General features: G+C 38.3%; 1 protein-coding gene across 1 annotated transcript in view; it reads right to left on the minus strand.

Moving 5' to 3' along the window:
* Positions 1-11,250, minus strand: part of CDH8 (cadherin 8) — a 226,476-nt gene extending 215,226 nt beyond the window's left edge. Inside the window, 4 exon segments of the mRNA XM_032230772.1 lie at positions 11,023-11,066; positions 11,069-11,083; positions 11,086-11,137; positions 11,140-11,250. Coding sequence (XP_032086663.1) covers positions 11,023-11,066; positions 11,069-11,083; positions 11,086-11,137; positions 11,140-11,250 — 222 coding nt within the window.
* Positions 11,251-15,043: the final 3,793 nt, after the last annotated feature.

Consider the following 15,043-nt stretch of genomic DNA (forward strand, 5'->3'; position numbering starts at 1 on the left):
CATGCTTGATGTTATCCAACTGCAGAATGCCTAAGTATTTGTAGGCTTCATTTTCTTTGCATTTAATTAGTTGGCCATTGGCATTTCAATTCCCTCAGATGCAGTGATTTTGCCCCTTTTTATGGATACAGTGGCGCATTTTTCCATGCCAAACTGTATTGAAATATCGGTGCTGAATACTCGGACTGTATTTGTCAATGATTGGATTTCTATTTCTGACTTTCCATAGAGTTTCAAATCATCCATATATAGTAAATGCGAATTTTTTCAGCTTTTTGGCTGTTTGGTAGCCTAATTTCATTTTTTTTAAGATTACTGATAGTGGGATCATTGCGATGATGAAGAGAAGAGGTGAAAGTGAATCACCCTGGAAAATTCCTCGCTTGATATTAACCATTCCGTAGCTCTCATTCCCTACTGCCAACTCAGTTCTCCATTGTTTCATTGCCTTTTCAGTAAAGGATGTAATATTTTGCTAATGCCAGTTGTTTCTAAGCATTTTATGATCCAACTATGTGGCAGTGAGTCAAATGCCTTTTTGTAATCAATCCAGACCATATTCAAGTTCGTTTTTCTGTTCTTACAATTTTCTAATATCATTTTATCAATTAGAAGCTGATCTTTTGTGCCCCTGCTCCTTCTTTTGTTGCCTTTTTGCTCTACTGGCAAGATGTTGTTTGTTTCCAAATAATCCATCATGTTATCTGCAATAATGCCTGTGAGTAATTTGAAGGTTGTTGGCAAGCATGTTATTGGTCTATAGTTTTCAGGTGTTGTTCCTTTAGTTGGATCTTTCTGAATCAAGTATGTTTTTCCAGTTGTCAACCATTCATCAATTTGGCCCTTTTGTAAAATTTCATTCAGTTGCCTGGCCAATATTGCATGTAAACTGGTCAGATATTTGAGCCAGAAACCATGTAATTGGTCCTTTCCAGGTGATGTCCAATTCTTTACCTTTTTAACTCGATTTTTGATCATCTCAGTTGTTATTTCTAATACTTGCATTTGTTTGTTGCCAATGCTTTTCTCAAAGTCATGTATCCACTTTGCTTCCTTGTTGTAGTCCTTTGCATTTTCCCACAATTCTTTCCAGAATTCAACTGTGGCCTGCTTTTCTGGTTTTTCACTTTTGGTGTCACCATTCACATTAAGACTTTGATAAAAACGCCGTTGGTCTGATCGAAATTGCTGATTTTGTTTATATTGGATGATTCGTGCCTCATATCTTTCAATTTTTCTAGCTGTTGCTGTTATCTGCTGTTTTACCATCTCTACAGCTTCATTGATGTTTCTTGTATCCAATCTATATCTTCTGATTAGCCGATCTATGATTTTGTTGTTTTTAAGCCGTTGCTCATGCATGTTCTTTAAGTTACTAGCATCTGCCCTTAATTTTTTGATTTTTTGTTCTAAACGGATTTTCCACTTTGGCTTTGATGCTTTTTCTGTTGTGTGACTAGGTACTTTAATTTTAATGCCTAGTTCATTAGTGACTATTACAGCTGCGCTGTACATTAACTGGTTTGTTTCCAAGATGGATCCCGGTTCAATTGTTGAAAACACTGCGTTAACCATTTTCATGATAGGGGCCAAAATTTTCTTAGGCACAGTTTTTAGTGATGGTAAGCGTTGCCTTTCCTCATTAAGTAGAAAATGCTCCATGATCTTATCCTTCAATTCTTTTTGTTTTTGAGTTAGTTCATCAGTTGGTTCAATGATAACTGGTTCTAGTGGTGGTGATGTTATTTCCTCCCGAGAGCTTCTTCTGGGAGTTCTACTATAGTGTCTTTAGTTGTGTCTTGAATATCAGTTATTTCCGCTTGTGATATTGTTTTTTGGGTTTTGCAATTTGCCTGAATCTCCTCATGTTCAACTTCACTAAACAGTTTATTCCGTATAATAAATCGCCTTTGATCTGCTAGTCGTTGTTCACTAACATTTGAATCTGGATATTGTTGTTTCCATAATTCATACATTCGCTTTAAATATCCTCTTTTTCTGGCTCTGAGTTGTAGTAACAGGCCATTATGGCACGGTTTTCATCTGCACTATATTTTTGTCGTTTTGTTGGCTGGTCCACTTGTAGCCCACTTGTCGACGGATATCCAGGGACCCCAACATCCGCCGCGGCCCTTGTTAACCCGCGCGACGACCGATGCGGTATGGAATTCTTATTCGTTTTTTTCACCATATTGTATGGGTTGGCGGGGGGTTTTTTACGGGACCAGATGCCAACCTGATCCCAACCTTCCTCCTTTCTCATCCGGGCTTGGGACCGGCAACGGCGGTATTATTATTATTATTATTATATTATTATTATTATTATTATTATTATTTTACACTCATTCAGAAGCACTGAGGCTCTTGAAAGGATTAGCCAGTGACATCATCTTTGCCCTGGGGACCCCAATTGGGGGCTCCTTTCATGACCCATGGCATTTCCCTAATCTTGAAAATGGATCTGCTAACTTCCTGCCCAACATTTCAACCAATTGAGCCACCGTGGTCCTAATAATAGTAATAGCAATAGCACTTACACTTATATACCACTTTACAGTGCTTTCCAACCCTCTCTAATTGGTTTACAGAGTACGCATATTGCCCCCAACCATCTGGGTCTTCATTTTACCCCTCTTGGAAGGATGGAAGGCTGAGTCAACCTTGAGCCAGTGAGATTTGAACTGCTGAACTGCAGCTAGCAATCAGCTGAAGAAGCCTGCAGTACTGCACTCTAACACTGCACCACCTCGCTCATCAAATAATCAGATTTTACAATGTCTATTGCGGCAAACAAACAAACAAAAAATCTCATTGTAGTTGCCAAATTTTTGCAAGCTCTGACTTAACAGTTCTAAATTTCATAATATTTCAATGGTATTTTATTTATTAGTTTCCCTTTACTTACTATTTTACACAGTCTCTCCAGTGGTGGGATTCAAATAATTTAACAACCGGTTCTCTACCCTAATGATTTCTTCCAACAACCTGTTCTCCGAACTGCTCAGAAAGTTCCAACAACTGGTTCTCCCAAAGTGGTGCACATTGGCCGAATCCCACCACTGAGTCTCTTGTGATGGGACTCAAACATAATGGGGCAGTTGTACTTACTGTTAATCTTGTAAAATACATTTTCTTTTAAAAAAACACAGAGATTTTTTTCTTTTGTTATGTGCTCATGAGTACAATACAAAGAAGATTGATCTGTTAATCTAATATACTCCGCTCAAATAATAGCATTCATCTTTAGAATAACAAGAAAATGAGAATGTGGGAAATTAATAAATAAAGTCAAAAACTTCCATTGTACTCCTTTGAGATTTCAATGAGGTAGGAAAAGTTCAATCATGGGGATAAATGATCCTATTTATATATCAGATCGAAGGTTTTTCAGGGCTGAAAAAAGTCAGAATAACTGTAAATATATCTATTATTTTCTTGCTACTTTCGCTTATTGATTACATAATCATCACAACTGGCACAATTCTGCTGGAGGCTTAAAACACACAAATTGGGGGCATAGGTTTCTTTGGTGCTGATTTAAGCTACAGCCATAATATAAGGTAGAAAATATTAAAACTGATTTAGTTCAAGGATTTACACAAAGGACGTGATCCTTAATCAGACCATGTTAATTCCAGTTGTGGGTTCTGGATCCCAGATGCAACGGGGCCTGGCAGCCACCACATGAACATGCACAGTGCGCACATTCGTCCTTACCTCCTGTGACGCCTCCGCAACACTCCAGCTGCTTGGTGGAGCATCGTGCAGGCGCTGTACGCTGCACATGCATGCACAGATGGCCCGTTTCCTTCAAATGCAGGTAAGGAATGAGGGCAGGTGAATGGATCTTCCACAGTACCATTCCGGTACAGTGCTCCCGGCAGGCACCGGTACACCCATACCAGGACGTACCTCCTGCAACCCACCATTGGTTAATTCATAGTTCTTTATGAACTTACTTCACTATTTAATTCAGTAAGCAAAAAGGCAGAGTCCACTGTAAATACCTAATGTTATATGCGACACACAGATCATTCACCAGCAAGTATATGGATGGACCTTTACAAAACAGTTTATATAGTATTCAACTTGCACTTTACTCTTGTGACTTTGTGAGCATTTTCATGAAACATGAAACATGCCACTTTTTTTAGGATTTTTTGAAATTGTATACAAATTTCCCAGCTAAATTAGTCCTGCCCTGCCCTTGGTGATTTTTACATCTAGATAGATTAAATGTTTTGGCTGGAAGAGACCAATTAATAATTAGAAAGGGTCAACAAGCATTCCATAGACAGGGGCTATGAAAAATCCCACTTAGATCAATGTTCAATTTGGATAGAATTTTCATTTCTATTTCTTGGAAAATAAAGAATTCATTGACATGCTCTGAACCAGTTTCAGATATTTTGAGCACAGGAAAGTTGAAGCAAATTCATCCTGTGGGACCCTGATTTTTCCTCTTTCCTCGCCTAACGCTGTACAGCAGTTTGCAGAATAGATAGGCATGGTACTTGCATATCTGAATTTGGTCTCAGTTAAATGCTTCGCCATTTTTGCACGTTTGGTAAAGTTTCTCTCTAAATACACTGGCTGTTTGTGTGCACTTGCATAAATAGATGCATAGACAGAGTGGATTTTGTATGATCCATGAAGGAAGAATACACAGTCAGGGAGTACAGAGATTGTGAATTCAGGAACAGATCCAACATCTTCTTCCCTGAAATCATGTTTGCACTGTTCCATCTGTCTACAGAATTCAGAAAGTATAAAGTGGTCTCCGTGACTTGAAAGGGGGGGAAAAACCCCAGTAACATAGAAGAGCAAATACTTTAAAAAAAATACTTCTAGAAAATGGACATGTCTGTTGTTACTATCTTGCCTCTTTCTTCCCTTATAATTTACTAGTGCACTTGAATAATGATGGAAATTAAAGGAAGGCAGGATGCTTTAATGATGTCGTAATGCAGATTATTAACTGATTTGATGTGGTAGTGAAAGGAAGCTCCCAGAAAGAAAGCTCCCAATGCATCTCTTGCCCTATTTACATCAGAGACATTGTCACACATGAGGTCTGCAGATCCTTTAAACAGCTCAGCAATATGTAGAAGAATCAAGACAGGGGAAGCAATCTATTTTAACACACAATTTGTTTTTGTTTTTTTGGTCAGGGTATTTGACTGAAAACTTTCCTAGTTTAAATCCATATTGGGAATATGTTCCTATAAAAAAACAATTTTGTCCATATGTGTCTGTGTGGTGTGTGTGTGTGTATTCAAAACAACAAAAATTGCAATGCACTTCAATACATTCTTTAGATATAGAGGAGGACCCATCATCAGTGGATAAAATTTGGCTCATAATTTCAATGAATGTAATAGAATGTAACGAAGGCTAAAGTCTTATGACAGATTTAAGAATTTGAATAAGGAAATAATTATTTCCAAATAAATTGGATTGTCTTCTTTGTCTTGATTTTGTAAGGCGTAGCTATTGCCAGACCCTGCATCAACGTAAGATAGAAATGGATGACTTTGGGATAAATTAATTCACCGGGTTAGCTCAAGATACTTTGCTGTCTGAAGCAGAGACATAAATGATAATCCCACCCAGCCAAATCGGGAAACGTAATACCCAGAGCCACAGAACCTTTTTCTATACGCGACACAATAAAGCCCTAAAGCATTCTCTCTATCTCCAGTAGCCACAATACAGCAATAAAATGCTTCAAAATTCCCTGTCTTCCTATCCAAAATCTGATGCTTCAGACAGCTGTCTCACCCAGCCTAATTGTAGGGCCAGCTTTGTTAACATGCACAATTAAGAAGCATCTTGGACTTGCTGCAAATATCTAATTCTAAGCAAGATCAGGATTTAAGATTATTCAATATGTTTTTTTTATTCCAATCTATTAAATCACAAGCTATGAAAAGTTTTACACGACATCCTTAAAATATCTCCTTTAATTTCCATCATTGTGTATTTTCAGTGGTAGATTAAAATGGGAGGAAGGTGAAATAAAATGAGACAAAAATAATTTTTCTATAATGATTTTATCTTAACTTTTACAAATCACTGTAGAAGGTCTCCTGAAGGACAGCTGGACTATATTGTTTTTCAATTACTTTCAACGCTAATATAAACTATTCTGGATGAAACTCATTTTATTTTAACCGCATTGTTAATTGAAAAGTTATTCCATCTCTTTCTTCGTCTCAGCAAAATCTGGTCTACAGGGTACATTTCTCAGCGCCATATTCAAAATTATCTCAGAATATCAGCAACATCATAAATGGAACTTTGTGGCATGTTTGACTAGACTAATAAGGGAATGGAAAGGCTGAAATGCAGGATATTGTAAAAATCTAGTCTTCACTTTAGCAATGTAAGCCATTACATTTAGTCACAATATGATTTATATTTTTGGTCTTAGAATAATATTTGAACATATCAATTAATCTTTGCTATCCAAGGTTTTGGATATGATTTCAAGAGCCATTTTGATGCAGCGGTTAAGGCATCAGGTTAGAAACTGAGAGGCCCTGAGTTCTAGTCCTGCCATATGGGTGACTTTGGTCCAGCCATTCTCTCCCAGCCCTAGGAAGGAGGCAATGGCAAACCACTTCTGAGAAACCTTGCCAAGAAAATTGCAGGGACTTGTCCAAGTTGTCTCTGAGAACCAGACACACAACTGAATGGAACAAGAACAAAACAAAACTCAGGCTTTAGTGTGTAAGTTGTGTAAACGCATGCCTTTGTATGGAAATAATGTTTGGCAGATTACAAAACTAGCATTTAATAAATAAACCTGTTGACTTCTTCAATGGTATTGAAATTCCTCTACCTAAATATTGCCTAGCTCACGATGACTATTTTTCATCTGACCCTTTCAGCTTAGCCTTGTAGAAGGTACAGTGTAAATGTATACTTCACTTCACCATTTAGTCTTTTCACACTTAAGGGTGACAGTACCAGGACTTCTAGAAGAGAATCCTAAAATACTGCAAAAAAAAGGGGGGGGGCAATATTGATATGTACATTAAAATCCTGCTTCAAGATTCATATCCATCCCTTTCTGTTTAATGTTTCATCGAAATGAATAAGAACATATGGATATCATTTGTTTAAAAATCATCTTGATCCAAATTATGTACAGGTTCTACTGAAACTGGTAAAGAGGCATTGTTACCCAAACCAGAAAGTGCATGTGTGCGCTTGCCAGAGCCCCAAAACTTTAAGATCTGCTGGCCGATGAGCATGCATGCGCCGGCCACCTGGTCTTCAGCTGGCCGGAGCATGAACAAACATCAGCTGACCGGTGTGCATGCGTGTATCAGAAACCAGAAGAGCAGCTAGCGAAAGCGATTTTACTTTCTCCAAATGGGAACTAATGAAATCACATTGTACTTTATGGTTCTACGAATTACTTGCCCTTCTTAATTCTAGGCAGACATTACTGTCCATTGCTGCTAAAAACTACCACTCCTTTCACAGAGGTGTAGACAATAGTGAACCATTAACCCAAGCAAGTAGGAAATCGGACTCTGTTAATTACTGAAAATGAGATGCAAATTGGGGTGGAAACTTTGGGGTTTTCCTGGAATGCAATTCATGGCTCAAATCCTGTTTGATTGTCTAATGATTGGAACCAGTTGGGAAGGCTTTGAAGGTTCCATTCTTAATTCTCTTATCCTATTCAACTTCAGCTTTTTTTTAGTCCTAAATCTAAATAGAAAAATAGCTCAAAGACTTAGGAGCAAGTACCAATATACTCAAAATTTGCTCTGATGTACACAAAAAAATACATTCATCAAAAGGCCTGTTTTTCAATTATCACCATGAACTTCACCATCAGGTTCATCTCCTCCATATCTTTCTCTACTTCATTTGGACTGAACTCCTGTGGTAGACAGTGCTTTACATATTGTGGATAATGACTTCAGTTCTTAAGCATCATGACTGAGGTTTAGAAGAAGTCAGCACAATCACAGCCAACTTGCCACCGCTAAGCTACCGAAGCCAACTCACTGCAGGAAAACTAACCGTGGGACAATTCAGTGCTGTATTAATCATTTCATTCCAGTACTTTTATTGGTGACCATGTTTTCATTGAAATTATTGCAACTCTTTTATTTCTGGATTGACTTTCTTTATTATGATTGACAATGCTTCCATTGAAATTAATGTAACTTTTTATTTGTGGAATTGTCCTGAAGCGAACTGTACGGCAATGAGTTGGCCATGGCTAGTTGGTCATGGCAAGTTGGCTATGGCAAGTTGTCACTCATATAGTTGCCCATGGCGAGTTTCCCCATTCTACACAACAGAAAAGTAGATCTAACAAAGGAACCACAGGACAGTATAAATATGCAACTCAGGTTGATATTTTAAGTAACAGCAGAACAATGCCAAGAATAAAATCTTTATCTGCAACTTCCTTCATGATGCTGTCACCCCCTTTTGTGGATTTTTTTTTCTTCTTCTTAAAAATCAATCATAATAACACATCGCCAATGAATTAGGACTGCCCTTGTAGCTACATTTTAACAGATAGAATAAAACAGGAATTAGAAAGAGGATAATGTTGAAATAGTAAAAATAAAAATAATCTCATGCTTTTTAGGACCTGTTTCTATTTTTCTCAGTCTGCATTTTGCTAGAACAATCAAATGGTAAAACTTATTTAGTGTAAATGACTTACAGTCTTTTTTAAGAGATGGGGGCTATAGCAAATGAAATGAATTTATTTACATATAGTAAATAAATAACCCATGAAGACCGGTAAATATTTGAGCTGCTAAAGTTTGATGCATGAAGATGCTTGAAAGCCTGGCATTCTATTTGTGCTGCTTCGGCAATTTATACTGTGATTTCTAGGATGCTTGATAATATAAGTGGTTTTATAGTTATTCCACATTATGATTGACAATAAAATGAAATCTTCAGCTTAACCCTTATTAATTTCTATTAGGATGGTTTATTTTTTTTGGGGGGGGGGCTGCCTTCTTCCGATTCTATGGGAACATAATAGGTATCATTAACAACGAAAATACAATATCTTTATTTTCTAGGCAGAAGGCATGTATTAAATAGTTGTCACTCTGAAGCATACTTATTTGCTTGAAAAGAAGACAGTGTGTATGTGAGATATAAACGGAAACAGGGGGGGAGATGAGAGAAACATTTTGCTGCTATTTAAGATTGCCCCCCCCAAAAAAAATGTTTTTCTAAATTTTCCTAAAAATTCAGAGAGAATTAACTGAAGTTAGCAATACAGTTACAATACAACACAATGGAGGCCTTTGAACTCTGGTGCTGGAGAAGACTCCTGTGAGTCCCTTGGAGTGCAAGGCAGTCAAACCGGTCAGTCCTAGAGAGATCAACCCTGGCTGTTCTTTACAAGGTCAGATCCTGAAGATGAAACTCAAATACTTTGGCCACCTAATGAGAAGGAAGGGCTCAATGGAGAAGAGCCTAATGCTGGGAATGATTGAGGGCAAAAGAAGAAAGGGACGACAGAGAAGGCGGCTGGATGGAGTCACCGAAGCACTAGGCGTGAGTTTAAAGGGACTCCAGTGGATGGTAGAGGACAGGTAGGCCTGGAGGAACATTGTCCATGGGATTGCGATGGGTCGATGGGTCGGACATAATTTCACAACTAACAACAAAGCAATACAGTAAAATGATTGCTAATGTGTGACTTGTGTATGTGAGAGATATACAGAAACAGAGGGGGAGATGAGAGACACACTTTGCTGCTATTTAAGATGCTCCACCAAAAGAATGCTTTTCTTACTCATTTTCTTTTCTCCTTGCGAGTCCTCTTGCTTCTTCATAGGGCCCCTTCTTCACATCTTTAGCTCAGGTAATCAAACCTGCCTTTGTATTAATCCTATTCTGAGCTTATTTTAGTAGGCCTCCTTGATTTTGGTCCCAATCTTTTCTTTCTTTCTTTCTTTCTTTTTTTTTTGAGATTTGATCCCTCACTATCAGATGAGGTCAATAAAAGAACTGAATCTGTTCCCCTCCAAATATTCATACAACCAACTTGAAAATATTTTCATGCATCCTGTAGAAAACCAACACTGTCTCTATCCATCATATCTCTCTCTCTCTCTCTCTCTCTCTCTCTCTTCTCTCTCTCTCTCTCTCCCTCCCTCCCTCCCTCCCACTCCCTGTGTGTGTGTGCTGTCTCTCTCTCCATCTCTCTTTCTCCCTCCCTCTCCCTCTGTTTGTGTGTCTGTGTGTCTGTGTCTCTCTGTCTCTCTCTCTGTCTCTCTCTCTCTCTCTCTTCTCTCTCTCTCTCCTCCCTCCTCCCTCCCTCCCCCCCGTGGTGTGTACTGCTCCCTCTCTCCTCTCTCTCTCCTCCCTCCCTCTCCTCTTGGTGTGTGTTGTGTGTCTCTCTCTCTCCTGTGGTCCTCTCTCTCTCTCTCTCTCTCTCTCTCTCTCCTCTCTCGCCTCTCTCCTCTGTTGTGTCTACTCTCTCTCTCTCCTCTGTCTCTCCTCTCTCCTCCTCTCTCTCTCTCTCTCACACACACACACACAGTCACCTGCTAAGACATTTAATCTTCCAGCAAGATAGGCCTAACAAAGTTTTAATTTTTATGTGCTCAGCTACATATTACCATAGTAAATCAAAAGTGAAGAAGTACCAAGATAAGTTGAGTAGGCCCACTCGGTGGTTCTCTTATTGTTTATGACTGAAAGTGCTACCTGTCCTGTCTGCCAAACAATCCATATTAACAAAACCCAACCCCCATACTCATGCTCATACCCTTATCTTTGACTGTGATATGCTAACCACATAAAATCAATAATCACCCTTTGGTGAATCAGAGTTAACTACACCCTGACTCTTAGCTCTGTAAAGGCAGAAAGTGATTAGGGGTCAGCTCCTTTTCTAGCTGACTTTAGCATGTCAAACATTCACAGGACATAGAATTACGAGGCCAGTTTGAGGAAACAGTTCAAAGAAATAAGTATGTGTTATCGGTCTCATTGGAGGATTAAATATTGACTTACCCGTCCAACTAATATAGGTTCAGGTCCGGAAAATTCTTCTAAGCAAACATTTGATTCCATACCAGCCTCTCTTCGAACGGTTCAACACTCTTTGTTCTTCACTGAGTTCACTTAGTCCTCTACTGGACCTACTGGTAGTACTTGGGAATGATTGATTGAGCCATGTATATAGATGTGAAATGCAGTAATCCATAATATTATCAATGGAGCCCATGTATCCATAAGCATTTCTGCTAGTCCTCTGGCATTGTTCCACCCACTAAGCAAATCACCACTGAAGAAGACACACATTATGCTGCTTGCTTCCAGATGTAGTCATCCGATTCATCCTGCAGCAATGAAGGTTGGCTTAGTGTTCCATTGTGTTTTTAGACCAAAGTAAACATAAGGAGAGACTGCTCAGCGCGGTAGAACACCCTCCATTGGAATTTATTCTTCAAAGAGGCCTAAAAAGTCAGAGAGAATAACAGAAATTAGCATACAGTTACAATACATACAATTGAGGCCTTTTAACTCTGGTGCTGGAGAAGACTCGTTGCGAGTCCCTTGGAGTGCAAGGCAGTCAAACCGGTCAGTCCTAGAGGAGATCAACTCTGGCTGTTCTTTAGAAGGCCAGATCCTGAATATGAAACTCAAAGTACTTTGGCCACTTAATAAGAAGAAAGAATTCACTGGAGAAGAGCCTAATGCTGGGAAAGATTGAGGACAAAAAAGAATGGGACGACAGAGAGTGAGGTGGCTGGATGGAGTCACCGAAGCAGTAGGCATGCGCTTAAATGGACTCCAGAGGATGGTAGAGGACAGAAGTGCTGGAGGAACATTATCCATGGGGTTCGCAATGGGTCGGATATGACTTTGCAACTAACAACAAAGCAATACAGTAAAATGATTGGGAAAGTGTGACTTGGATTTTTTTTCCAGATCTGTAGATTCTAAATTTATACATTCTATTTGAACAATATCGTTTTAAAAAATTCATTTCCAGGTATTTTGGGAAATACGTATTTGCATCTTTGAAGTGAAATGAAGAAATTCAATAATTTCTTTTAGTAGGAAAATTTTCCTTCCTTCCCACCAATCAATATGCACTAGCAATTTTTTTAAACATTTTTTAAAAAATAATGCTGAATTCACTGATCACTCTACTGGCATTTGCACAATCCTCAAAAATAATTTGTTCAATGGTGTTGAACCTAAGTTTCCAATTGTAAAAATAATGCTAATGATCATTTATGTTGTTGTCGTTCTTTAATGCAACTAACTATAAAAGTTACTGGTAAACCTTGTAAAAATAGTGATAGTGATGGTAGTGATGATATTAATAATTTTAACAGCAAAATGTTCATTCTGGAGAACCACTTGAACACCATCAATTGAAAAAATCACTGTCAATCAATTGTAAAAGGCAGCTTTACTTGAAACAGCTTATATCATTCAAGGATGGTTTTAACACTATCAAACAACATCTGCCTCTTCTATAACATTTGTATTCTATTGCGTTTTTCTAATTTAGGTGGAATGTTAATATATATTGCTAGTCCATGTATGATATGCCATACACTAAGAAGTAAATAAATGTCTCTCCTAAATCCTTGAGAAAGACTCAATTTATGTATATAAACAGCTCTTTCTGTGTGTGTATGTTCCAGCATAACTCTGGAATGCAGTGGTGGGTTTCAAAAAATGTAGAACCTCTTCTGTAGGTGTGGCCTGCTTTGTGGGATGGCTTGCCGGCCATGTGACTGGTCGGGTATGGCCAACTTGTAAATGTGGTGAAACTCACTTAACAACGCTCTTGCTTAGCAACCAAAATGTTGGCTCAAAACTCTGGCATTTGAAGCACACAAGTTTAAAGCTGTCAAGTTACAAGATGCTTGCACTCCTAATCCTTTAGGAAAAAAACCCCAGGTGTGTTCAAACTGACAGCTTTAAGACTTGTGGACTTCAGCTCCCAGAATTCCTCCAGTCATGTTGGCTCAGGAACTCTGGCATTGAAGTGTGCAAGTCTTAAAGCTGCCAAGTTACAAGACCCTTGCACCCCTAACCCTTTAGAAAAAAACCCAGGGTGTTCAATCTTGACAGCTTTAAGACTTGTGGACTTCAACTCCCAGAATTCCTCCTCTCGCTCTTCATCTTGATGATGTGCAGATGGGCGGGGGGAGCTGGAACCGGTTCTAAATGGCACTGTAGATTTGTGGAACCTCTTCTGTAGAAGAGGTTAGAACTGGCAGGAACCCACCCCTGCTGGAATGCCTCAAGCAATTTCAACCAAACTTGGTACGCAGATGACTTACTCTCTGGAAACAAATACTGTGATGGTAAGACACCCCTAACATCCCTCAGGGTGGGGTGTTGTGTTAAGATACAACCTGTTGTGCCTTAAAATGGATTCTATGTACAGCACAGTGGAGTTGTCATGGTAACGACTTCAAGGTACTCCACAAGGGGGCTCCCTCTGGTAAGGAGGAAAATCCAACATTAGAAATTACATTTGGTCTGGACATTTTGCCCATATAAATACCCAGGGAACGTCGGGTTATTGGCTAGTAGGCAAATAAAATACTAAATCCAGTCTAAATATCTGGCTGACTATGCAACCAACCACAATTATAATAAACCACAAGCTTTTCTAAATAAATTATTCTGAAACAAAAAACTGGTGTTGACATGATCAATAGTCTGGCATTGTCTGATTGAATTTGACTATGGAAAAATAATTAGGAGGACCCATCTTAAACTTGCAATATGGAGGAAAGAATACATGAACAGACTATTCATTATATTTCAGTGCAGCAAATAAAGTCTTTGCATCTCATTTTGTATGTGGAGATTATTCTGCAGTTATGTCTTTTTCCACCGTATACTATTACTTTAATTAAATTAACCAATTCTTCCCATCAGAAAGAACATAAAATTTTGTGGAAGATTTCTGTGGTAGATTTTTAAGGGTTTTTTTTAATTAAAAAATGGCATTCCTTATGGGGGTGGAGAAAGAAAAATATCTGCTTGAAGTGATACTGTTTGTTGTTTTCTTCTTCTGTTTTCTTTTCTTCTATTTTTGCGTTATTTGAGTACTAACTGTTTACGTTCTGCAAGACCTTTGCTCAGCTCTGCTGACCAGTTTTAAAAAGATATGATTTCTGATCTCTTCTAATGAGAGAGAAGGGGGAGGGAAAGACACACACAGAGAGAAAGAGAGGACAAAGAGAGACAAAGAAAGAGAGAGGGAGAGAGGGAGGGAGGGAAGGAGGGAGAGGGAGAGAGAAGAGAGATAAGATTTGCATCTCAGATTAGAAGCGATTAGGATCATTTCATAATAAACTTTGGTTCAGTTATTCATACCAGGAAATCGATTCCACTTTATATTTTCTCTTCTTCTCTCCCCCTTTTTATCTCTGCACTTTTGATTATTGGTTTTTTATTCATTTTTATTCTCTATTTTTAAACCACAGTAAAACTGTTATTTAAAAAGTTACCAGAAAATGAATTCCACTACATAAGCTACTATTTGGCATCTGAATGAGGCAAGTTGGTCTCCATGTTTTAACAGTTGCAAATATAAATGCTGGAAGCCAGAAAACTTTGCTAACCCTTGAATTTTTTTGTCAATGGCCCCCAATTAAATTAAGATGGGGGGGTGTGTTCTCTTCCAGAATCTCTTCATCAATTCAATTCTTATTCTTTGAAAGTTTCAGTATCCAGTAATATTTTTTGACCTTATGCCCACACTCCCAACTCAACTCAACTCAACTCAATTCAACTCAACTAACTTAATGTCTGTCTAAATGTCTCTCTCTTCTGCCTGTCTGCCTATGTCTCTATCATCTATCTGTATCATCTATCCATCATCCCTCCAATTTATCAAATCTGTCCTGTAATCCTTCTTTTTAAGTTTTATTCCTAAGCATTTTTGAATACAGTGTATTGTCGGGTGTACAATTTACAAAAAAGACCAGAGAAAAAATAATAGATATTACACATAAACTAACAATAGTAATAGTAATGTCATAACACATTTACT

This window comes from Thamnophis elegans, chromosome 14, assembly GCF_009769535.1.
Source record: "Thamnophis elegans isolate rThaEle1 chromosome 14, rThaEle1.pri, whole genome shotgun sequence".
NCBI lineage: Eukaryota > Metazoa > Chordata > Lepidosauria > Squamata > Colubridae > Thamnophis > Thamnophis elegans.